The following is a 23,286-nucleotide window of genomic DNA, read 5'->3' as shown; positions in this document are numbered from 1 at the left end:
GTATTTTTAACAGCTCAGTTAAAAGTACAGCACCCTCTTGAACAGCGACTCCTTTGTAGTCATTGGAGCAGCTGTTGATTTCTATAGCCTGCTCTGGGTTTCATAGCCTGTAGCCTGCCTTCTGGAGACTTCTGGAATATAGGGAGGTGAGAGTGAGTCAAATATGCAGCTTTATATTTATTAGGTAGCAGCCAATTCCTTGGAGGGGTGTCCCAGTAGATGGTTAAAGAGGCTGATAAATAGAGTGAACTCCAGAGTAGTGGGATCTTCCTGTAGAAGAGATTCCACCTGTTTCGGTGGGGGTAGCTACCACCACCCATCTCCCTTGACAAACTCCTACCAAGTTCAGTTGTTGCTCATCGAGGCCCTAGCTATGGGAAAGCTGGGGGCCCTAGGGTTATCTTCAACACACCAAGACTTCACCTGAGGGATCCAGTCTGCAGAAAATCACTAGAAGGCACCTGGAGAAAGCTGAATGGGCACAGTTGTTCCCTGGCCTCGTGGGTACTGACTGTTCCACAAGATCCTGGTGACTGTGTACTATTGGAATATCTGAGCAAAGTAGTTTCATGGGGTCCCTACCTCTGGCCTTTCCCTTTTTCATTCAAAGGGGACTTTATTCTGAAGTTTAGCAAAAGATTTGCTTCTGAGGATCGTAGAACAGAGAAGAGCCTCCTTATATTACACCTTGTAGTCTGGAGAATCCCATACCCTTCACCCTCTCCCATTGTTTAAGTTTCTAGCAATAAATCACAAAGACACATTCCAACTGTTCCTTGTGTTAGTGTGCTTGAACTGTTCTCTGTGTGTGCTGGCAGCCTCTGCAGTAGTAGGGGAGAACTCTGGTCATCACTATTGACCAGCGGCCTTTATGGGGGTATCGCTACAAAAATATACAGGTAAAAAAAAAAAAAACGAGCACTCCACCTACTGTCTGGAAATGAAAATACAGAACATTAATAAAAAAAGTAGCAGTATTAGTCTATATTTCAGATTTTTTTAGTAAATGGATAGGATGGCATAAACTGGACAAGACTGAAAGTAAAAGGCAGCCCTGGTTTCACAAAGAATACCAGACCTCCTGATGGAGAAAAAGCATTTGTGTAAACCTAAAGTGGTATTGAACCCAAAACCAAAAATGTAATGTATTGCAGCTTAGCAATCATTAGATGTGGTGGTTGCATTAGTTTTCTTTTTAGGGATTTTTTTCCCCTCTGTTTTCACCTGGTGACCTGGCCAATAACACACCTCCTGTATTAGAGTGCCTAGACTCTAGATGAAAGAGCAACAGAGACACCTTTGGACAGCCGCCCATACCCTGTCAATCTGGGGGGAGGGGAGTGTTAGATGCACTAGGAAACATTTTGTTATATTAACAAATTGAGGACAAACTCCAGCTAACGCATTTTAAGCAGCTACAGCAGCAGTTTTTTTTCCTTTAAGGGTAAAGATTTTACATAAATATATAAAAAATGGTCAGTGGTAAATGATTTGTCTTAACCCTCTAACTTCTACAACTGCAAGACAGTTAGTTCTGTTGAAAACCAACAGACTTGCTGGCTGGATAATTGGACGAAAATAAAGGAAAGAAAAAAAAAAAAGAAAAACTAATAAGGCCATCACATCTAAGGATTGGTAAGCTGTAATATAATAAATGTTTGTTGTGAGTTTAATGCTGATTTAATACAAATGGGGTGCTCAAGTAAAAAACTTAGTCTAGGCTGAAGGAAAGTCAGAATGGCCCACAAGTAATGTGCCCACAAGCAAAAACTGACAGATTACCTGACTAGGCCTAAGTCCTCATGCACACTGGAAATTTTTACAGCTGCAGTTTTTGGCTTTTGGTGTTTTTTTCTACAGCCAGTGAACTCCCCAACATGTTTTCCTATGTGTCCATGCACACATAGGCTGTAATCAGCGTTTTTTGGCAAGGGCGTTTTTTGGCTGGAAAAAACCCAGAACTAGAGGGTTTCTAGAGAAGTTTTTTTAGCTGTAAAAACGCTCTAACGCAGCAAACCAGCGTTTTTGGACTTTTTTTGAGCAAACAAAGTGGAAAAAATGCGGCTAAATGCTAATGAAAAACACATAAAAATGCTGAAAATGTTTTTAAGGTGACTTCACACAGCTAACACTACCAGCGTTATTAAAACGCCAAGTGTGCATGGAGCCTGAAAATAGGAAAAGACAGTCCTGACAAGCAATGTACTACAAGCACTTTTTTGTATGCAAGTTGAATAATATCATTATGATTCTATACCTTGAAGTCATATCTCCCAATAAGCTGTCAGTGGGGGAAGAAGAAGAAAAATAGTTATGAATCTGACAAACATATACATTGAGTCTGTTATAGATCAAGCAAATACATGGTTCTGCAGTATGGTATGGAGATTTGTTCACGGAGATCTTTGGCTCTAATTTTCTCCAGGTTTTTAAAAGAACTGCGTATGGACCACAGGGGATTGTAATGTAGGGTCTGACAGCATTTATTTTCAAGAAATCCCAATTGCTGCTTAGTATATAGCATTGACATGTCTTATACCCTGTTGTTTAAAAATGCTGAACTAAATACTTTCTATATACTGTCTCTGGGGGGAATTAGTAATGAGTTGTGTAAGCACAATGCTCTGCTCATGTAGTGTAATTCCTGCACAGGCAGAGAGAAGGATGTGAGCAGTCTGCTGACAGCTCACATCCCATTTGACAAGGTCACACCTGGTGAGAATCTGTGGCAGTTCTCTACATGGAAAACTGCTATAGTCCCTCTCTTAATTAGGTGCAGACATGTGCTCATTTCTATTTCATTTCTAATTTTACTCTGAAGTTTAAACTGGAGCAGGTGGTGCAAATAGACCTGAAGCAGATGTATCCACTCTGTTAATGTGGTGCACACCAAGCTTAGTTAATTCTCCAGCACATTGCAGCCTTGACCCCATGCACTAGACCAGAGGTCTCCGATCTTTTCAAACAAAGGACCAGTATACTGTCCTTCAGACTTTAGGAGGGCCGGATTAGGGCCAGCGAGGGTAGAAAGTCCTGGCCCCAGCATCAGTGAGAATAAACATAGCTGCAGGGTTGATGGTCAGCAGGAGGAGTAGTGCCCCATCATTGGTATTGGTAGGAAGAATAGTTCCCCATTATTGGCTTCAATTGAAGAAGTACTGCCCCATTGTTGGTCTCAGTGGGAGCAATAGTGCTCCAAGGGCCTGATAAAGGATAGCCATATCCGGCCCTTGAGCCGCAGTTTGGAGACCCCTGCACTAGACCATGAAAGGGAAGTTGTGCAGCTCAGAATGATGTGATAAGAGAATGCAATCTTGCTACAAGAACTATAAAAAAGCAGGCTGGTCTGGCTTCACGAGATTACATAAAATGTAAAAGCAAAACTCCAGGTAGATATATGCAAAGCATCAATTTATCTTGTGTCGTAATGGTTAAAAAAAGATTACTTTTACTTGAAATTAAACTAGGCTAATTTCCTAACTTTGGAGTGATAGCAGTCCCCTGATCTCACCAGTACAGGGGAATTCAGACTGAAGGCAGAGCCAGCAATAGAAGTCAATCAGGCTTCAAAAGGTTTGTCTTCTTCACTTCTTGGCTGACTGATGCAGTGGAGGTTAATGACCTGTCTTGATGAAATGTCTGCATAGGATAACAATTTCTTTTTCCAAGGCAGGATATCTTGCCTAGGTTAAGTAGAGTATATGAATTTCCCTTATACTATGTCTATGTATTCAGGTGCTTGTCTGCATTTCATCTTTGGGAAGCATAAATTGACTGGATTTTTTTCTTCAGCACAGTTGCAATGTTTCCTGTGAATCCGTTTTAAACAGATTAAGCTCAAATCACAAAGCTTTAACATAAGGAAAAGGAGCTCTAACTTAGTGATGTGATTGTAATTTTCAAATCTATCTCAAATCTCATTAGGCTCAAATTAAAATATTTATCACTTTTTTGTAAATAAGTATGCGTATCCTAGTGTATTAGCTTTGTGATTGACCCTGTAAGTATGACACAGTTGGGTTTAATAAAAAAAACTCTACTGAAGCATGGGGCTGTAAAACTTAGTGCCTTAATTCATTTTTATTTACATCAATGTAATAACTGGCCTACCTATCTGCACAGTAGTACTTTTATTCACTTGTAAATTGTGCTACATACACCACAACGTAACAGCCAAGTGAACACCAGGAGGTTTACAGACAGCCACTATACAGTAATGACAGCATTTGTTACAAAATGTGTCATAATGGATACTCCCAGCAACTTTGCTCTTTTTAAAGCTGGGCACATATAGAAAAATGCAAAATACAGTGGGTATAGAAAAGAATAATCACATTTTGTTGCTATGCAGCCTGAAATGAAGACAGATCCAGTTCCAGCTGGATAAAAAAAAATGGCGTGTCTTCATTTCCGACTACAAAGCAATAAAATGTGATTATTATAAAGTTGGGTAATTCTTTTCTATACCCACATCATGCATGTGCCATGTTTTATCAAGCACACAGACATTTCTATCCTTTTGAAGAAGTAGAGTGAGAATGTTTTAATCACAGTAATACTCTTTTTCTAATTTACAGAATAGTTAGACCCTAATTGGAATAAAAAATCTACTATGTATCACTTACCCAGAGACAGTGAGAGTCACTTTAATCTTGTAATCGACTAGGATTCCCATAACAGTGCGATCAATGCCTTCCTTTAGACTGGAAAATAGAGTAAAGTATAGTAAGTAATAAAATCTAACAATAACATATTTGTCATTTTGGTTCACTGCATGAATGCTCTCATTCTAAATTTCTCACAGTGGGCCTTGGCTTCTTGAAAAGTAGAATATCTTCTAAAACGAGGTATTTAAAAGGAAAATTATGGATACTATATATACCTGGTGATTTTTTTTTTTAAGGTGGCCTGGTCCACATCTTCATAAGTCCACTCTGACTTCATTTTGACCACTCACAAATGGAGTATTTGTTCTCACCTGTTACTTTTGTTTTTATCAGGAGCTACACTAAGTATTCATTCAATCTCACAAGCATGCTGCATTGGCAGCAGATGATTTAACCGCCCATGGCTTTATATATTGAAATTCCTGGTTTCAATCCAAATCTAAATGTGATTATAAACTTGGCAGAAAGGGTTAACTGTTACTAAACCCAGGACCCTGCATTCAGTATATCTGGTCTCCCACAGTACACAGAACATGGAAGTGCAATTATTTTAGTAAATATAAACTGCTAAATATCTTTTGTCATCAACAGAAGAAAGGATCAAACAGCCTTTTTACACAATGCTATTACTATTGTTATACTCACTGTTTTATCCGGTCTTTAACTATCAAAAGACATTATTCTAATATCTCCCCATCTGATACTGATCCTCAAACTATTAGTATTGATTCTCATACTATCAATACAGACTCTTCTTTTCAAGACGATGATAGAATATTAGTCCAGATGCTAGAGGATCTATGGATGGAAAGCCATCCTTCTAACATGCAAACACCCAGTATTTCCTTAGACCCAGATATCATTCACACCAATTTTAAATCCAAATCCAGTTTTTTTCCAGTACAGTCCAAGGGACCATACATCGAGACCTTCTGCCAGGCAGCCTATAAAGATCTTCTTAGTTTGTGCAATAATCCACCTACTAGTTACAATATGAGTAATTCCGAAGCACAAGCCTTAAAAAACTTAGAGAATAATAAAAACATTGTCATTAAGCAAGCTGACAAAGGAGGAAGTCTTGTTGTACAACACACCAGTGATTACATCAATGAGTCCATTTGTCTCCTTTCCAATATCGACACATATCAGCTTAGTAGCTTTAGTAAGGCAGATCCCTTACCAGAGTATCAAATAGCCCTCAAGTTACTCATTGACAAAGCCTATAATGATAGTGTAATAAATAAGAGATAAAGGTCTTTCCTCTTTCCCCCCATTTGTAGTACTCCATATTTTTATCATTTGCCAAAAATACACAAATCTACTACACATCCCCTGAGTCGCCCTATAATTGCGAGCACAAATAGTTTTACTAATGGCCTCTCCAAGTACATTGACTATTTCCTTCAACCATTAGTTGTACAATTGCCGTCCTACATCAGAGACTCCAGTCATGTGATAGAAATCCTCAGCCATTACCAGTGGAAACATGGGTATCATTGGGCATCACTTGATGTAACTTCCTTATACACATCAATCCTCCACCGAATAAGCCTACAGGCCCTTCAATATTTCTTATCCTCTGAAAGTTCTATTAACTCCACCCAAGCCAAATTTATTATTGAATGTACAGAATTTTGCCTTACCCATAATTATTTAACATTCCTTGACCGATTTTACTTGCAAACAAAAGGGACTGCGATGGGAGCGAATTTCGCCCCTTGTTACGCCAATCTCACAATGGGCTTTTGGGAGAAACAATATTTAAGTAAACAACCGCTTTGCCAAATATATTGGTTTTTTTGGGCGCTATATTGACGACATTTTATTAATCTGGGATGGTGATTTGAATTAATTTTTATCTTTTGTCGTATATTGCAATTCAAACTACCTTGGACTTTCTTTTACTCATGTTGTTAACTCCCAAGATATAATCTTTTTAGACTTGGTTTTATCAGCCACAGATATCGAAATTTGTAGTACAAATTACACCAACCCCACTAGTTGGAACCCATATCTACACTATTCCAGTGGTCACCATCCAGCCTGGAAAAATAATATTCCCAGTGGCCAATTCCAAAGACTAAGGAAGAACTGTTCAAAATTATGTGACTACCAAGAACAAGGTTCTCTCCTTTCAAAAAAGTTTTCTGAGAAAGGCTATCCCCCTTCCCTTATTAAAAACGCATACACCAAACACAGCGTATTGAAAGACCAAATACACACTCAGGCCCATAACCAGTCCAACTCGGTGAGGTTCATCACTGGTTTCAACACAACACATCACATCATGACATTACAAACATCATTCGCAAACACTGGCACATTTTACAATTAGATCCTAGACTAGCACCTATTCTCCCACGCTCCCCACAAGTAACTTTCAAGAGCGCCCGTACTTTGAAAAACATTCTAGCCCCAAGCAAAATGTCACCATCTACCTACAAAGATAACGGCCCCCTTCCTACATTTGACAACAGAACTGGTATCTAGAGATACAACAAAAGAGGTTGTCTCACCTGTCAGTCCATCACCCATGGCAGATCACAGGTTTTGGACTCCCAGGGCAACAGCTACCATATTCGTCAGTTTATTACGTGTGCAACTGACTACGTCATATACGTCCTCACATGCCCGTGTAAGCTCCTATATGTAGGCCGCACCACACGCCCTCTACACAAATGCATAGGGGAGCATAGAAGACTTATAAGAGATGGTTGCGATAAGCATAGTGTCCCCAGGTATTTTTTGCAATCCCATCAAAATAATTTCAGTCTTCTTGAGGTCTTAGCAATCTAACATATTCCAAAGGGTACATTTACTGACAATGAAAGACTAGCCCGTTTATTATTATTATTATTACATCGAGTTTATATAGCGCCAAAGGGTTTGCTCAGCGCTGTACAATAGAGGGGGGGACAATACATGAAACAGTAAAGCAACTACAAACAGCACACGAGGGGTTAGAGGGCCCTACTCTTTCGAGCTTACAATCTAGGAGGGAGGGGGTAGTGGTACAGGAGGAAGTGGCTGTGGGGGATGGAGTGGTAGGAGGAATGAAGGAGAACGGCTGTTAGGTGAGGGTGAGGTAGGCTTCCCTGAAGAGGTGGGTTTTCAGGGAGCACCTGAAGGTGAGGAGGGAAGGTGACAGTCTAATGGATTGGGGTAGTGAGTTCCAGAGGATGGGGGAGGACCTGGAGAAGTCTTGCAGTCGTGCGTGGGAGGAGGAGACCATGGAGCAATATAGAAGGAGGTCCTGTGAAGAGCGAAGGGTACGGGTAGGGTGGTACCTGGGAATCAGGTTGGTGAGGTAGTTAGGGGCAGTGTTGTGAATGGCTTTGTAGGTCAGAGTGAGTAGTTTGAATTTGATGCGTTGGGCAATAGGGAGCCAGTGGAGGGATAGGCAGAGGGGGTGGCAGAGGTGGAGTGGTTGGTGAGGTGGATGAGTCTAGCCACTGAGTTCATGATGGTCTAAAGCGGGGAGAGCCTGCACTGGGGTAGGCCGGTGAGGAGGGAGTTGCAGTAGTCGAGGCGTGAGATAATCAGGGAGTGTACGAGTAGTTTAGTAGTGTCTAGGGTAAGGAAGGTGCGTATCTTGGCAATGTTGCTAAGGTGGAGCCTGCATGTGTTTGTAAGTGTTTTGACATGAGGTTGGAAGGAAAGGTTTGAGTCCAGAATGACGCCAAGGACTTTGGCTTGCGGGGCGGGATTGATGGTGGTGTTGTTGGTAGTGATGGATAGGATGGGGGGGGCACGGGCAGGGGGAAAGATGAGAAGCTCAGTTTTGGAGAGGTTAAGCTTGAGGAAATGGAGCGACATCCAGTCAGAGATGTCATTTATGTAAGAGAGAGACGTTCTGGATCTACAAGTTAGGTTCTATGACCCCCAATGGTCTCAATGAGGATCTTGAAATCCATAGCATTATCTAACAAGTATGACTTATAGTCCCTGGAACTAGGATCCTCTTGGGTTTTTTTTTTTTGCTAACCATTATTTATGGTTATGTACTGATATTTCTTTTATACACATTATTGTCTTCTTTTAACACTTGTTTTTTAATTTTCACTGTTACCATGTATATATTGTGCTTACTCCATTATGAATACATGTTACTACGCATCTATTGCATTTATTTGATTAAGAACATATGAGCTACCTAATTTGATACCCGTATTGATTGTACTATATTCCTTTTAGCAGTTCCTTTTATACAGTCATTTTTATTTTCATATGCTAAGCTTTCACCTCTCTCCACCCCCTTCTTTGTTCATATGCCAATAATTACCTCACTATAAACGCATTTTTTGACATAGCTTCTATGAACCAGCGATGTAATTTTTGACTTAGAGTTCTTCCACAAGAAAAGTTATTTTCCTTTTTTTTTTTTCTTCATTATTTTATTGTTTAATTATTACATTTATTCTGCTAAAGATAAAAGTAAATCATGCTTTCCAATAGTGTTATTATACATATCACTTCATTAATTGGCATCACTTTCTATAATTTGCAATTTTTACTTTTAAATTTGTATTTAGCAGTGCTTCAGGACGAGCTGTCCGCTCTGATTGACACCCCATCCCCTGCTAATTACACTCAGCCAGCCTTCCCTTTAATGGTCTTCTATATAATGGCCACCAGCCAGGGTTACCAGAGACTTGGCAAAGCGCAACTGCGCAAAACATGTTGTCTTGTTAACCCTACACATGCTCCCAGCTGAAGCCAACACCGGACACTGCCTTCGCTTGCCATGGTGACACCACCCCGGACGCCGGTACGCTGACACCATGTGATTTGAAGTTGACAGGAGCGTTCTCTGATCTCAGCTCCCTTCAGAGTGGACAGGCCGTCCGTTGGAGTCACACTGTTCACTTGAGGCTGGTCAAATGGTTTTTATTATATTTGCTACTTTGTCTCACCCAATAAAGATGCACCTTCATTAAGGTGCTTGTCTGAGAGCATTTTTCACAGCGCCTATTTTTTTCAGTGAGTATAACAAGCATGCTTTACTGCATATACAGACTGATTTTACTGTTGTGGGTTTAGGAACACTTTAAGCATAGGTCCTATATTTCTTCAAATTGCTTGTACTATTATTTCCATGTTTTCTTGCAATATAGTTTCTTCTTTGTTAAAGCTGAACTCCGTGTACACAAAAATATTTTAATATAGTCCACAATAGACACAATTTTATATAAATCCACTTTGTGTATAATAAATGCTTTTGCTAATCCAAAAATACCTTGTAACACTAGTGGTGTCATCACTATGCTACAAATAGCCTGTTCAGAAAGCAGAGCTCTGGGAGGGACCCAGCAGCTCCACCTACCGTATTTTCCGGCGTATAAGACAACTTTTTACCCCTTGAAAATCTTCTCAAAAGTCGGGAGTCGTCTTTTACGCTGGTATACAGCATACTGACACTTTTTAGGGGGGCGGTGCGGTGCCACCGCCGCCCCCCCCTTCCAACGGAAGGGACACTAAGTACAGGGGTGGGCAGGGGCTGTTTCTTACCTGGCTCCGGTCCCACGACGATCCGGTCCAGGAAGCGCGGCTGCTCCTTCAGTTCGGCCACTGGATGTTCGAGCGGCTGCTCGGCTCCGCCTCCTCACCGGTGATTGGCCGCCAGAACTGTAGCTCAGGAAAGGCACACAGGCGGCCAATCACCGGTGAGGGGGCGGAGACGAGCGGCCCGCGAAAATCGAGTGCAGGAGCAGTAGGTAAGTGTTCAGTGTAGAGGTGCTGCTGCAACCACATATGCTGGCTGCAGCAGCACCATACTAGAACAGGGTCAGCAAGTGTAATTGGTGTCAGTGGGAGGAATAGTGCCCCATCATTGGTGTCAATGACACCAAGGATGGGGCACTATTCCTCCCACTGACACCAACGATGGGGCACTATTCCTCCCCCCCACTGACACCAAGGATGGGGCACTATCCCCCCCCCACTGACACCAAGGATGGGGCACTATTCCCCCCCCCCACTGACACCAATGATGGGGCACTATTCCACCCCCCACTGACACCAATGATGGGGCACTATTCCACCCCCCACTGACACCAATGATGGGGCACTATTCCACCCCCCACTGACACCAATGATGGGGCACTATTCCACCCCCCACTGACACCAATGATGGGGCACTATTCCACCCCCCACTGACACCAATGTTGGGACACTATTCCTCCCACTGACACCAATAATGGGGCACTATTCCCCCCACTGATACTAATAATGGGGCACTATTCCTGCCACTGATACCAATGATGGGGCACTATTCCTCCCACTGACACCAATGATGGGGCACTATTCCTGCCACTGATACCAATGATGGGGCACTATTCCTGCCACTGATACCAATGATGGGGCACCTATTCCCCCCACTGATACTAATTATGGGGCACTATTCCTGCCACTGATACCAATGATGGGGCACCTATTCCCCCCACTGATACTAATGCTGGGGCACTATTCCTGCCACTAATGCCAATGATGGGGCACTATTCCTGCCACTAATACCAATGATGGGGCACTATTCATCCCACTGACACCGATGATGGGGCACTATTCCTCCCACTGACACCAATGATGGGGCACTATTCCTCCCACTGACACCGATGATGGGGCACTATTCCTCCCACTGATACCAATGATGGGGCACTATTCCTCCCACTGATACCAATGATGGGGCACTATTCCTCCCACTGGTGTGCATTGGATGAGGGGTAGTCTTATACGGCGAGTATAGCCCAAACACTACATTTTAGCAGGAAAAGTAGGGGGTCGTCTTATACGCCCAGTTGTCTTATACGCCGGCAAATACGGCACTACCACATTGAACTACTGCACAGATATGGAAGAAATAGACAAATAATACAAATATTCAAGTAAAAATACAAATGCTTCTTGCATTTAGACAATATTTGCCTATCCTAGCATTCAGTTTTAACTAGAAACATATAATACTTTCCTAGCAATTTAAGGCTAAGGAAAAAGCTAAACACATGGTGACATTGTCCTTTAGAGGTATTAATGTCAAAAAGCTCCAGTAGGTGAATCTCTTGACATATAATCAAATGTTTATCCTAACAATTAATAAAGGGATGGATTTGGGATTTTCAGGGCCCTAAACATATTTTCCACTTAATCCTGGCAGGAATTGGAGTATAAATTATAATGACACTAAACTCTATCCTTATGCTGCAAACATAATTTATACACATTCACTACCTAATGGCCCTGTAATTTATTTTTCATAAAATCATACCTTACTGTATTTTTCTGCCTTGCTGTAATGTCCTCCTCTGCCAAATCTCATCTTTTTCCACCTTACTTCTTGTTTGGAATGAGCAGTGCTCATTAGTTGCGGTCCTGCACACTGCTCTATGCACACTACAAATTTCATAGTTCATAGGTTATAGTCCCTTGTCCATCTCAGGAGCGAGCAAGAGAGGTTTGCTACATTCTTACATACGATGGGATAAATTAAGAGGTTGTAAACTCTAATGAGCAGGACCCTCTGATCTTTCCTGTATTCATTTGTATTGTAGCTGTCTGCCCTTATGTTGTAAAGTGCTGTGAACTATTGGTGCTATATAAGTCCTGTATAATAATAATAATAATAATAATAATAATAATAAGAGTAATCATGAAGAATAAATGCAGCCACCCTCTAGCAGGAAGTCAGCAGCAAAAAAAAGGAATTTGAGGTAGGATGAAGCAACAGAATGTATTTTTTGAGTTAATACTTGAATAGATTTTTATAAACCAGAGTTTAGTGTCACTTTAAAAGTGTATGAACAAGTTTTAAAATCTTGGCAAAATTAAATAAGTCTGACACCATGATTTACAAAGTATTCACCCAATAATATATGTTGGCTGTCTCCAAAGTTCCTGCATCTAAACTTACTTACAGAGTGCTAGATGCCAGATTGGTGTCCTCATGCTTAAGTTTGCCATCAAGAGCAATTTCCCTTTTCTCTCGGTTATATGCCAGAAGAGGCTGAAGGGTGAAGGTGTGATTATAAGTAGCCTTTGATGACACCTTTCCACTAGAAAAAGAAATAACATAACATTAAACTAACAGATTGTTTAAAAAAATATTCAGTGTTTCATGCAGCACTGCTAGCCGTCTATAAAATAATTCCCATAAAATAAATATTTTACATACCACCAAGAAAAAAGAAGATAAATGAAAGTAGGACCCATTTGTGATTGTAAAATTATATACTGTAAATGGTTCTTTCATTCTTCTCAACTACCACTTACACTTTCAGCTCATGACAGTGTAACATATCCTGTTGATATGAACCATTAATGTGCTTCTGGCACCACTTGAGGCTGACAGCAAATCATAATCACCCTGCCGGCAGAGAGAAGAGGGAGCAGCATCCTAGAGTCGACCGAGACCCCGGGGGATTGGTCTGAGCGGCGTTCATACTTACACACAATACCATGTTAATATCACTAAAAAGTTAGAGCATATGTAAGAACAAAAGTTGCTGGCTCCCGAATCCAAGAAAGCAGCACGAGATATAGGAAGAATCAACTCTGGGTGGGCAAGATAGCCCTGGATGTCATATGGACTTTATCCAGTTTTCCTTTTAGATTTTTTTTTTATGTACTGCCTACAGTGGGGATGTATAACACCAATTTGGAAACACTAAGGTGTCCTTTTATGAAACACAGATCATTAGTGGTTTAGGAAACAGAGATGATCATGAGAACATGTTCTCCGCTGATCATTTCAGCACATAGATGGCCAGTGTATGAAGGAGTGATGTCAGCCCTTCACTGGCAATCTGCGTTCTCTCTCCAGACTCTCCAGCCCAGAGGTGGAGAATCAGAGGAACCGCAAATGAAGCAGCGGTAATTTACCGCTGTTTAGTAAACAGTGTTTGACTGATCTCTTACTGTAATCTCACGAGCGGCCGTTTTCTAGCGTTCAAAGCGTTTGTAGATTGCTTCTCTTCTCATTCAGAGAAGCGATCTACACCGCTTCATAAAAAGGCATTCAGTGGAGAACTGATCCTCTGAGAATGCCAGAGAACTGAGCAGCGGTAGAAGGACACCTAAATACAGTAAAGATGGATCACGTATGTGTACACCAAAATGGCTTATTATGAACTGCTTTCGTTTTCTCCTGTCAGCAATCTAAAGTTTTCCTTTAATCCATACAAGACTCTCAGTATATCAGCAATAATATAACCTTTGTTCTCTACCTACATTCCCTTTAATTGGCATATAGTGGCTCTTTATATCTTTCAAAAGCATGCTTAAACATTTCTGCCCCAACTTACACCTTATCCCTACCCTAAAACTTATTTCTATGGAAGTTACAATGTGAAAATAAGAGAACAAGCCAGTAAATAATCCTGGACCCGAAGACTGATCGGACTCATTGTTGTATTAGTGCACATTATCACCTTTCTTTATTGGCCCTTTATTTTCTTGGTGACACCATACAATTTCCTTAATCAATTAAAATAGGTTTTGCAAAAATACATCTAAGTTTACAAGTTCTTCCTTCTGTGATTGTACTTACTCAGATTCATCCAAAGCCACAGTCTTGGTGTAGAAGTCACTAGAATACAGCACTACATTTGCAGTCTGTTCCACTGCAAGAAGAAGACATCACTGAGTTACTATCCATATAAATGTACTAATTTCCGCTTATTTTCTTTGGTCTGGCATCGCTATGCATTACTCATTCATTGACAAACCGAATACTAAAGTGCAATACATTGTACATGAGGAGGTCAGAGTGATTGTTATAAGGTATCGCAGATTTGCACCATGTTAATAATGTCTCACAGTAGTTTTAAAAATGCATTCTATACAGTACCCAGGATATTTCCTTTCTAAATATCTGCATTATTAATAACTTTTATCATTAAAGCAATGTGCAAAATTCACTTTTGATAAAGCAAAGTATTATTTTTAATTTTTACAGAGCAACAGGGTTTTGTGGTGAGCTGTACTTAACTGTATACAGTGTGCATTCCACATGACATCTTGAATGAAGGCCCCTAAACCATTCTGGTAGCACTCTGTGTAATCTTCATCAGGTACATCAGCTTCTTTCCAATATAATAATGTGAAAGGACTTCAGGTTTTTGTTTCTTTAACCCCTTATATTAAAAAAAGATTTATTTTTTTTACACAACTTACCTGAAGTAGATATTTTCTTGACTGTTTTCTCCGAATTGTTGGTCACAGTTACAGCCACAGTAATTGGCTCTCCATGATAAAATACCTGCAAAAAATTTTAAAAATTAAATGGCAAGAGAGTAGGAGGGTGCATTTAGGGTGGTATTATTGGAGAAATGATATTATGATGTCCTCACACTAAACCTGTGAACAGGGGTGGACTGACAACTCATGGGGCCACTGGGCAATAGGGGATCATGGGGCCCCTGTGTCCTTGCCCAAACTCAAAAAAGCCTATGAAAAAGGTACCAGGGGCATCTCATGGAGCCCCCTACTGACCCTAGGCCCTTGGGCAGTGCCCTAGTTTCCAAATGGTCAGTCCGCCCCTGTCTGTGAAGCTATCAGCTATTTTGCAAAATGAGAACCCCCTTATATATTCTTGTGTGCTCACGTGCGTGGAAAACATTGGAAACTGTCTCAAACATAGAAATAGACCTCTATTTCTCCAGGAGGTTGTACAATAAAAGCACAGTTAGACCCCATTCAAGAGCCCAACTTCAAGAGACTTCAAGAGCCCAACACAGCTGCTCACCCATCACTCAGAATGCAATGTATATGTATATTGTAGTATATTAGCTTATTTTTCAAGGAAAAGCATTGAAAAAGCTACTTTATGACTAGCTGAAAGACATTTTTCTAACAAGTTGTTATGCTTTAATGCAAATAAGCTTTGCAAAAAAAAACATACTATGTATGGATATCAGGACCTACATCATCTGCTGGTGGCACTGTGCTTCAAAGCGCAGAAGGTTGTAGTTCTGGTGTTCACCAGCAGGTGTCTCCCAGCAGCCAGCAGATCTCAGTAATCAGCCTCCACCTGATTCTGTCTGATGGGGACATATTTAGTCCCTCTTCTGCTGATACACCTTGCTTCAATGTTTTGCTTTGTTTGCTGCCAGATACTACTACTGTTATCTTGTTATTACTCTTTGATTGTGCTCTCTGCCTAGTATCTTTGCCCTGAACCTTGCTGCCTTGTTCCTACACCCCCTTGTTCCTGATCCCAGTTTCTGTTTCCCCTTTCTATATGTTCCCTGCACCTCCAGTTTTTTACCCTGCTTTCATATGTTCCCCGATTGTATATAATTAGTTTGATAGTTAGAATTTCTGTTATTCTGTTAGGTCGTTCAGTTAGGTATTTTGTCTCTGGATTGTTGGTTAACTGTCATCTTTATGTTTGCTGGTGCTTGGATGACTGTTGTTTTACTATTGATAAATCTTACTTTAAATATATATGATCTGGTCCCAGTTTCCTGAGTGTAGCCACTCAGATCTGTCAGCCATCCCTGCTGTTAATTCCTGAGAATGGATTAAATGCAGCTCTTTATTTTTTGTCACTCTTACCTCCTTTGACAGGGAAGCTGTCAGATGCAGAGGTTTGTCTGACATAAAGAACTGCCAGGAGGTTTCTGCACGGGGTGTAGGCCCAGGTTGATCAGGGGCATACTGGATTTTGCGTATTAATAGTCGCACGGAGTTCCTGAAACAAAAAAACAATGATCAAATTAATTTGTTGCTATAAATGTGCATTAAATTTAATTTGTGGATATTGGGCATAATACATGTAGCCACAAGTTCACAGTTTATTGGAAGTCATGATTCATAAATGTAATGATAAATGTATTTGTTATTAATGTCTTTTAATCCTCAATTGTTCTATACAATCTAAAATATTACTACACATGAAGAACAAAGACATTTAAGTCATTTTTAACAGATTATGCTTCAAAAAGGTTATCGCGTGAAATTTTATTAAAAAGTTTGAGGTCCAGTGTATAGAATACAGTCTTATGTGATTTTTTAAATAAAATAAAAATACTTTCAAAGAAATTTTCAGCAAAGAAAAAACCCTTAATTTTGACAATCCCTAGTCTTTTCTACTTAAAACAGAAATGTATCTAAAATGTAGTTCAAAACAATTGCAATGAAATCGTACAGTTTTACCTGATATACTTTATCTGTAATATTCTAGCCCATTTTATACAACTGATGATATACAAATAAAAGTTCAAATGAATTTATGCAGCAAACCATAATTACTAAACAGCTTGTTAACTTACTTTTTGGCTTGTTAACTTACTTTTTGTGAATTCTGTCCTCTAAGTTGCTTGTTGAAAATCCTTTGATCTCAAAGTCCACACCACAAGCCTTAAAGTAAACATAAAAAGCGATTATCTAACATTGTATGCTAGTATGCCTAAGCAAATAATTATGTATGAAAAGTTCATACATTTCTTATATAATATATCAATGTCTTTTATTTCTTCATCAACTATTCCCATTTAGAGCAACCATTGTTTTCAAGAGAAAGAGATCTTTTACTATCCTAATTATAGATAGTTTTTATACATTAGAATGCATTGTATTTTTTTTACTCACCTTGCCCACATCTGTTGGAGCTGGCTGAAGAGCTACTGAGCACGGCAAGTAGTCAGGAAACTGTAAGAAAGACAACATATATATATATATATATATATATATATATATACCCTTAATTTTTATATATATAAAATTACTGTATTTTTCAAGTTATGGAGAATTAGGCAGTATGTAAGCCCAGGATTTCATATTGCCGATATGTGTCTGCTGTTTTTATATCTATACACGATTGTTTTAACTTTCATTTCTATTTTCAACTGAATAGGTTGTTTTACAAGGTGAGGGTTTACATATACTTTCACTTTGAAGTCATAATCATGTACATTATATATGCTTCCGATGCCTTTTTTTGCAAACTAAAAATATTTATTTTATAAATAAACATTTTATAAATTAAAAGAATTCACAGAGTACTATAGGGTTTACAGAGGCAGATAGCTATAGTAGTACCTCCTATTAGGCAGGCTCTCTGTAATTAAAACCTCATAAAAAATATTTGAGAAAGAATAATTTCTCTTTTTGTATGCATCTTTCAGTCTGAGCTATTAGGTTTTGTAATGCACAGGTTTTTTACAATCACACTACAAAAAATGTTTTGCTTAGTTTCAATAGAGCGGTGAAGGATTATTACTCATGATGGGTTTTTATTGTGCTGGTGACAATAGATTTACCAGGCAGAACACGAAGGTAAATCCCTAACAGCAACACATGCAGAAATGAAAACACTTTTTTTTAGCACTGGGACAGAAAGTCCCAGGGAAGTCCCAAGAGGGAAAACATTTATAATGGAGCCCTGGATAGCAGTAAAGCTGAACAGGTTCTAACCCTCTCTTACTCTATCCACAAGAAAAAATGTTTGGCTGTACCTACACTTTAACAATCCTAAATGATGGAGGAGATACAGAGTAAAGCAGGGTATATACTGTATGTAGAGTTGTTTTTTCATTCAACCAGCCATTGGCTGCAAGCACTGATTGAATGCTGTTTTTTCAGCATGACCTTTCAACAATAATCTCCAATAAAACAATAACTGCAATAGGATATATAGCCCAAGCAGACATGGCATTCAATAAGTAAGCCTGTAGTAAATATATTTTTGGTTGTATTAGAACTTCTTTTGTTTGAAGATGTATGCATGTTGTTCTTGCAAGTGCTAGATTAGGAAGGTTGCACAAACTGTTGCCATTTCTTTCATGTGTTAAAAAAACCTCAACAAACAAAAAATACTGTATTACCGCCATCAAGAAAGGATATGCATTATTCCCCAGCTTCTTCATTAGCCGCTCCTGGACCTTTGTGAGGCATTTTACATCTTCTACAGGAGGATACACCTGTGTACGTGCAAAGTAGAGGTCCTTGCGGAAGGTCAAGCCAATGACATCAATATCCTCATTACCATAGCGGAATGCACAGGTTAGGGTGACATAAACTGTGAAGAGCATATAGAAAAGAGGCAGATGATACAGTAATTAGTGGATTTGACACACCAGAAATATGTTTATCATTGAATATATTAAATTGTGTAAACTCCGTGTGTGCTACTCATTTCAAAAATGATCTTATAACACCATTATCTCTGCATTGGGGTATTTTTCAGGGAATGTTAATGTACAGATAGAAGACATAAGGGGGTTAAGGTAGATTTGAAGAACAAGCATGGTTTAAGAAGATAACATAAAAAAGAATAGTGCAATGCATTAGACTAACCCATTTTAATCCCTTGGCTAGTTACCTTTTTTTCCCTTAAGAAGATCAGGATCCACTAAAACAACACCATCTGCAGTACAAAAAATAATGATAAGGAGTCAAAATATACTAACAAGAAAAAAATAGAAGTGGTAATAAAAAAATACAACCATTTCCATTTAACAATATTAATGAAGCTATAAATTGTTTCAGTACAAGTTTTATTGACAATATTGCACTGCACAAAGATGCTCTTTGAACTTCTTGTGAACTTACCTACTGGATCCACAGACTCTATGTGATCGACATAATCCCTTTTACCGAGATATACACTCACCTGTATGTGAAAAAAAAAGAAAATGTTGCTATTTAACACCCTTGTGAAAAAAATGAAGAATTTATCCATAGTAATAAACCATTATCATTGTTATGATTTACTCAAATTACATTTGTCAGTTATAATTATTTGTTCAGCTTTAATCCAGTAAAAATGAATGTGACCGATTTAATTTAGAAATAAATCGTAAACAACCTAACTGTAAGCAGTAAAGTCACTGTCATAGTCACTTATTGAAAGAGTCATTTTTTTCACTTAGCCAACTGTACCTGTATTCATGTGATCTCCCAAAATGAAATATGTACAAAAAAAAGAATTTACAAATGCCTTTGTACATGACTGAAGGACTGAAGTGAATACAGCTTCACAGGTCTAACTAAAACATGCAATTATTTATTAAGAAACTCAAACTTTAGAAAAAATAGAGTGGAAAAGAATTAGAAACTGCTTTTTGTCCTTGCTGTCTGTGCCCCACTGAGAGGTCTCCCTATAGTTTCTGTCTTGGCAAGAAAACAGGATTTAAGGTAATGTCAATAGGGACACAGACAACAACTGTAAGTGACCCGATCACTGTGGGGTCACTTAAAAAAACAAGTCACCTGTAAAATAAGCTTCTATTTACTTACCTTACCAGCAGCTTGTGTAGTAAAAAGCTGCAACATCTCTGTTCCCCAGTCTCTGCAAATATTCCACAAATACTTTGGTCCCTTCTGCCGATTTGTACATCCTGTAGTGATGTACAAGCCAGCAGGAAAAAATATTTTCAGTGGCTAGGGTTAAATCCTGCGGCTGCATTTGTCTATTTTTTTTTTTCAAGCCTTTTTTCCTTTATTGGCAACCCTCCCAACAACACACTATAAAATATAGGCTGACAACTCTTACTCATTGGACTGTATTTATGGAGGGAAGACATTCTACCATATTTTGGACTATTTATTTATTTCAGGTACTTATATAGCTCCGTCAATTTACGCAGAGCTTTACATATATATATTGTACATTCACATCAGTCCCTAACCACAATCTAAGGTCCCTAACTCACATTCATATACAAGGGCAAATTTAGACAGGATCCAATTAACCTACCAGCATGTCTTTGGAGTGTGGGAGGAAACTGGAGTACCCAGAGAAAACCCACACAGGCACAGGGAGAACATGCAAGGCAGGAGGTGCTGTGGCTGTGATTTAAACCAACGATGCTAGTACTGCCAGGCAGAAGTGCTACCCATTTAGCCACTGACTACAAACACTCTCTCTCTTACCTCCATTGCATAGAGGGTAGTTGTTTTTTAGTTTATAGAAGATAGCTGGGGAAGCAGATAAAACTGTTTGAGATTGTAGTTCATAACGCACAAGAAGTTAAAGCTGTAGTAAACTGTCAAAAAAAAAGGTTTGCTCCTGCAAGGCAATGTCATAATGTGCTAGTATGCATTGTATACTAGCCCACTATGTGAAATTCACCTTAAAACGAAGACCTCCATTGGCAAGCTGTCACCACTGACAGGGCTTCCATCTTCACTTGGTCCCTCTTCCAGTCACTTTTTGCGGAACAGAGCATAGAAGGTATGCCACAGGCATGCCATTCCTTCAAACACATGTGCCGGTGCTCTATACAAGTAAAAATCTCCTAAACAGTGCAGGTGATATTTACAGTGCAATCCCCCTTCCCACAATGAGAGAGCGAGAGAGTTCAATGAGTGTATGTGTGTATATATATCTCTTCCCTCTCTCTTCTCTCTCTCTTTCTCCCTTTTATTTCTCTTCGCTCTCTCTCTCTTCCCTCTCTCTCCTCTCTCTCTTCTCTATCTCCCTCTTCCCTCTCTCTCTATATTTTCCCTCTCTCTTCCCTTGCTCTTCTCTTTCTCTTCCCTCTCTTTCTCTCCCTCTCTCCCTCTGCTCTCTCTCTCTCTTCCTTCTCTCTCTCTCTTCCTTCTCTCTCTCTTTCTTCCCTCTCTCTTTTCCCTCTCCCTTCTCTCTCTGCTCTCTGTCTCTTCCCTCTCTCTTCACTCTCTCTCTTCTCTCCCCTCTCTCTCTTCTCCCTCTCTCCTTCCTCTCTTTTTCCCTCTCGCTTCCCTCTCTCTGTCTCTCTATCTTCCTCTCTCCCTCTCTCTTTCTCCCCCCCTCTCTGCCCCTTCCTCTCTACCTCTCCCTTCTCTCTCTCCCCTCTCTCTTCCCTCTCTTCCCTTACTCTTCTCTCTCTTTTCATTATCTATTCTCTCCCTCTTCCATCTCTCTCTTTTCACTATCTCTTCTCTCCCTCTTCCATCTCTCTCTTTTCTCTCTCTCCCCTACTAGCACATATTTCCCCATTCCTCCTAGGAAATACCACCCCCCCACCAAAAATCCACATAATGCTTCCTAGAATAAGTGGAGAGGAAAGAGCCAGGAGGCGGTGAGCTGTGTTGTGTTCTCTGGGCTCCCCCTTCTGTCGTCCATCCAACACATGATACACTGTTAGATCGTATGGGACTGTATACAAACACACAGAATATGATTACCACCCCACACACACCTCCTCCAAGGGCTGCTGATCTCCGGGCAGCATGAAATGAGGGCAGGGAGTGGGAATCATACTGAGTGTGTGCAGTCCCATACAATCTATCAGTGATCGTGTATCACATGCTGGATGGATGACAGGAGGGAGAGCCCAGAGAACAAAACACAGCTCACCTCCTCCTGGCTCTTTCCTCTCTGCCACTTCTCATCTCCCTGCTCCAAGCTGTTTCCTGGTCCCAGCTCTGAGTGCAGGTGGGGGAAGGAGCTCAGCAGCCACTCAGGAACACCAGAGCACCCATCCATCTAGACAGGTCTGTCTCTCCCTCCAGCAGCAGAAAGCCGATGGGAGGGAGAAACCTTAAATCGGCTTTCAGCTGCTGGAGGGAGAGATACACAGTGCATCCTTCTGCAACTGCTCTCCCTCACCACATCGATCCTCCTGCTGTCCGGGCCAGTCCCGGTGGTACCCCTTGGATGGTGGCCCTGCATGGCTCTGTTCGCTGCTGCTCACCAGGTCCCTTATTCTGGGGGGCGGTGCCGCCCCCCTAAAAAGTGTCACCCTAGGCAAATGCCTTTGCCTACAAGTAGATATGCCCCTGCCTACAAGTGTAAAAACAGACTTTACCACCACTTTAAGAGGACACAAATTTATATGCGGATTAACAGGTATTTTCTGTACTGGCAGAAAGAGTTCTTAGCCTGAAACATTTTTTTTGTGGAGACTTACCCTCTCTATTTGTCCTGATGACTACTATCACTGAGACTGAAACCAAGGACAAAATTAAATTTTGAGATTTAACTGGAACTTTTCCTTCACTTTAAAAAGATTTTTTCCCACTACCTGATTTAAATTTTGGAAATAAAGTAAAGGTAAGTCTAACAAAATGGGGCCCAGGTGGCAAAAAACTGGCAGGTTTTAATCCTTGTCTACTCTATCCAAAACTATCAGTTAAATCAACTGTAATAATTTATTGAAAATTGTGCTGTATAGTTAGGAATGCTTACCGCCTTATCACGGGAGGTTTTCTTGTAGATAACAGATCGGGACTTACTCATGGTATCTGGTCTCAGAGATCTGTTGGCAAAGAAAACGTTATTGACTTTCGCTCGTGTAGTGGCTAAAATACATAGCTATGTTTTGTATGCATTTCAATTTTTTTTGCATCTCCCAATACTTAATAAACGTTTTAAAAGGAAAACAGTGTATTTTTAATGACTATGTACATTATACTTTAAGGTTTTTTTTATCTTATTTACAAGTACTTATATAGCGCTGGCAATTTACACAGCAATATATATCGTACATTCCCATCAGTCCCTGCCCTCAAGGAACTTACAATCTAAGGTCCCTAACTCGCATTCATACATATACTGTACATACTAGGGTCAATTTAGGCAGGAGCCAATTAACCTACCAGCATGTCTTTGGATTGTGGGAGGAAACTGGAGTACCAGAAGGAAACCCACACAGGCACAGGGAGAACATGCAATCTCGAGGCAGGAAGTGCTGGGGTTGGG

At 40.1% G+C, this 23,286-nt stretch overlaps 1 protein-coding gene and 1 long non-coding RNA gene across 2 annotated transcripts in view; one reads left to right on the top strand and one right to left on the bottom strand.

Annotated features, from left to right (window-relative positions):
* Nucleotides 1-23,286, top strand: part of LOC149466499 (uncharacterized) — a 45,970-nt gene that overhangs the window by 3,103 nt on the left and 19,581 nt on the right. The gene's annotated exons all lie outside the window — the stretch shown is intronic.
* Nucleotides 1-23,286, bottom strand: part of SAG (S-antigen visual arrestin) — a 39,519-nt gene that overhangs the window by 13,162 nt on the left and 3,071 nt on the right. The window contains exons 2-13 of the mRNA XM_089672335.1: nucleotides 22,774-22,843; nucleotides 19,212-19,272; nucleotides 18,982-19,026; nucleotides 18,485-18,678; nucleotides 17,250-17,309; nucleotides 16,951-17,018; nucleotides 16,215-16,350; nucleotides 14,832-14,916; nucleotides 14,206-14,278; nucleotides 12,575-12,712; nucleotides 4,626-4,703; nucleotides 2,258-2,281 (exon numbers count right to left, since the gene is read on the bottom strand). Of these exons, the coding sequence (XP_089528461.1) occupies nucleotides 2,258-2,281; nucleotides 4,626-4,703; nucleotides 12,575-12,712; nucleotides 14,206-14,278; nucleotides 14,832-14,916; nucleotides 16,215-16,350; nucleotides 16,951-17,018; nucleotides 17,250-17,309; nucleotides 18,485-18,678; nucleotides 18,982-19,026; nucleotides 19,212-19,272; nucleotides 22,774-22,824 (1,013 nt within the window). The 5' untranslated portion in view covers nucleotides 22,825-22,843. The remainder of the gene's footprint in view (nucleotides 1-2,257; nucleotides 2,282-4,625; nucleotides 4,704-12,574; nucleotides 12,713-14,205; nucleotides 14,279-14,831; nucleotides 14,917-16,214; nucleotides 16,351-16,950; nucleotides 17,019-17,249; nucleotides 17,310-18,484; nucleotides 18,679-18,981; nucleotides 19,027-19,211; nucleotides 19,273-22,773; nucleotides 22,844-23,286) is intronic.

The sequence above is a fragment of the Staurois parvus genome, unplaced genomic scaffold, assembly GCF_062004578.1.
Source record: "Staurois parvus isolate SC_StPar_1 unplaced genomic scaffold, SC_StPar_1.0 ptg000126l, whole genome shotgun sequence".
In the NCBI taxonomy this organism is placed as follows: Eukaryota; Metazoa; Chordata; class Amphibia; order Anura; family Ranidae; genus Staurois; species Staurois parvus.
Note: the sequence above shows the minus strand (reverse complement) of the source record. Positions and strands in the feature narration are given on the sequence as shown.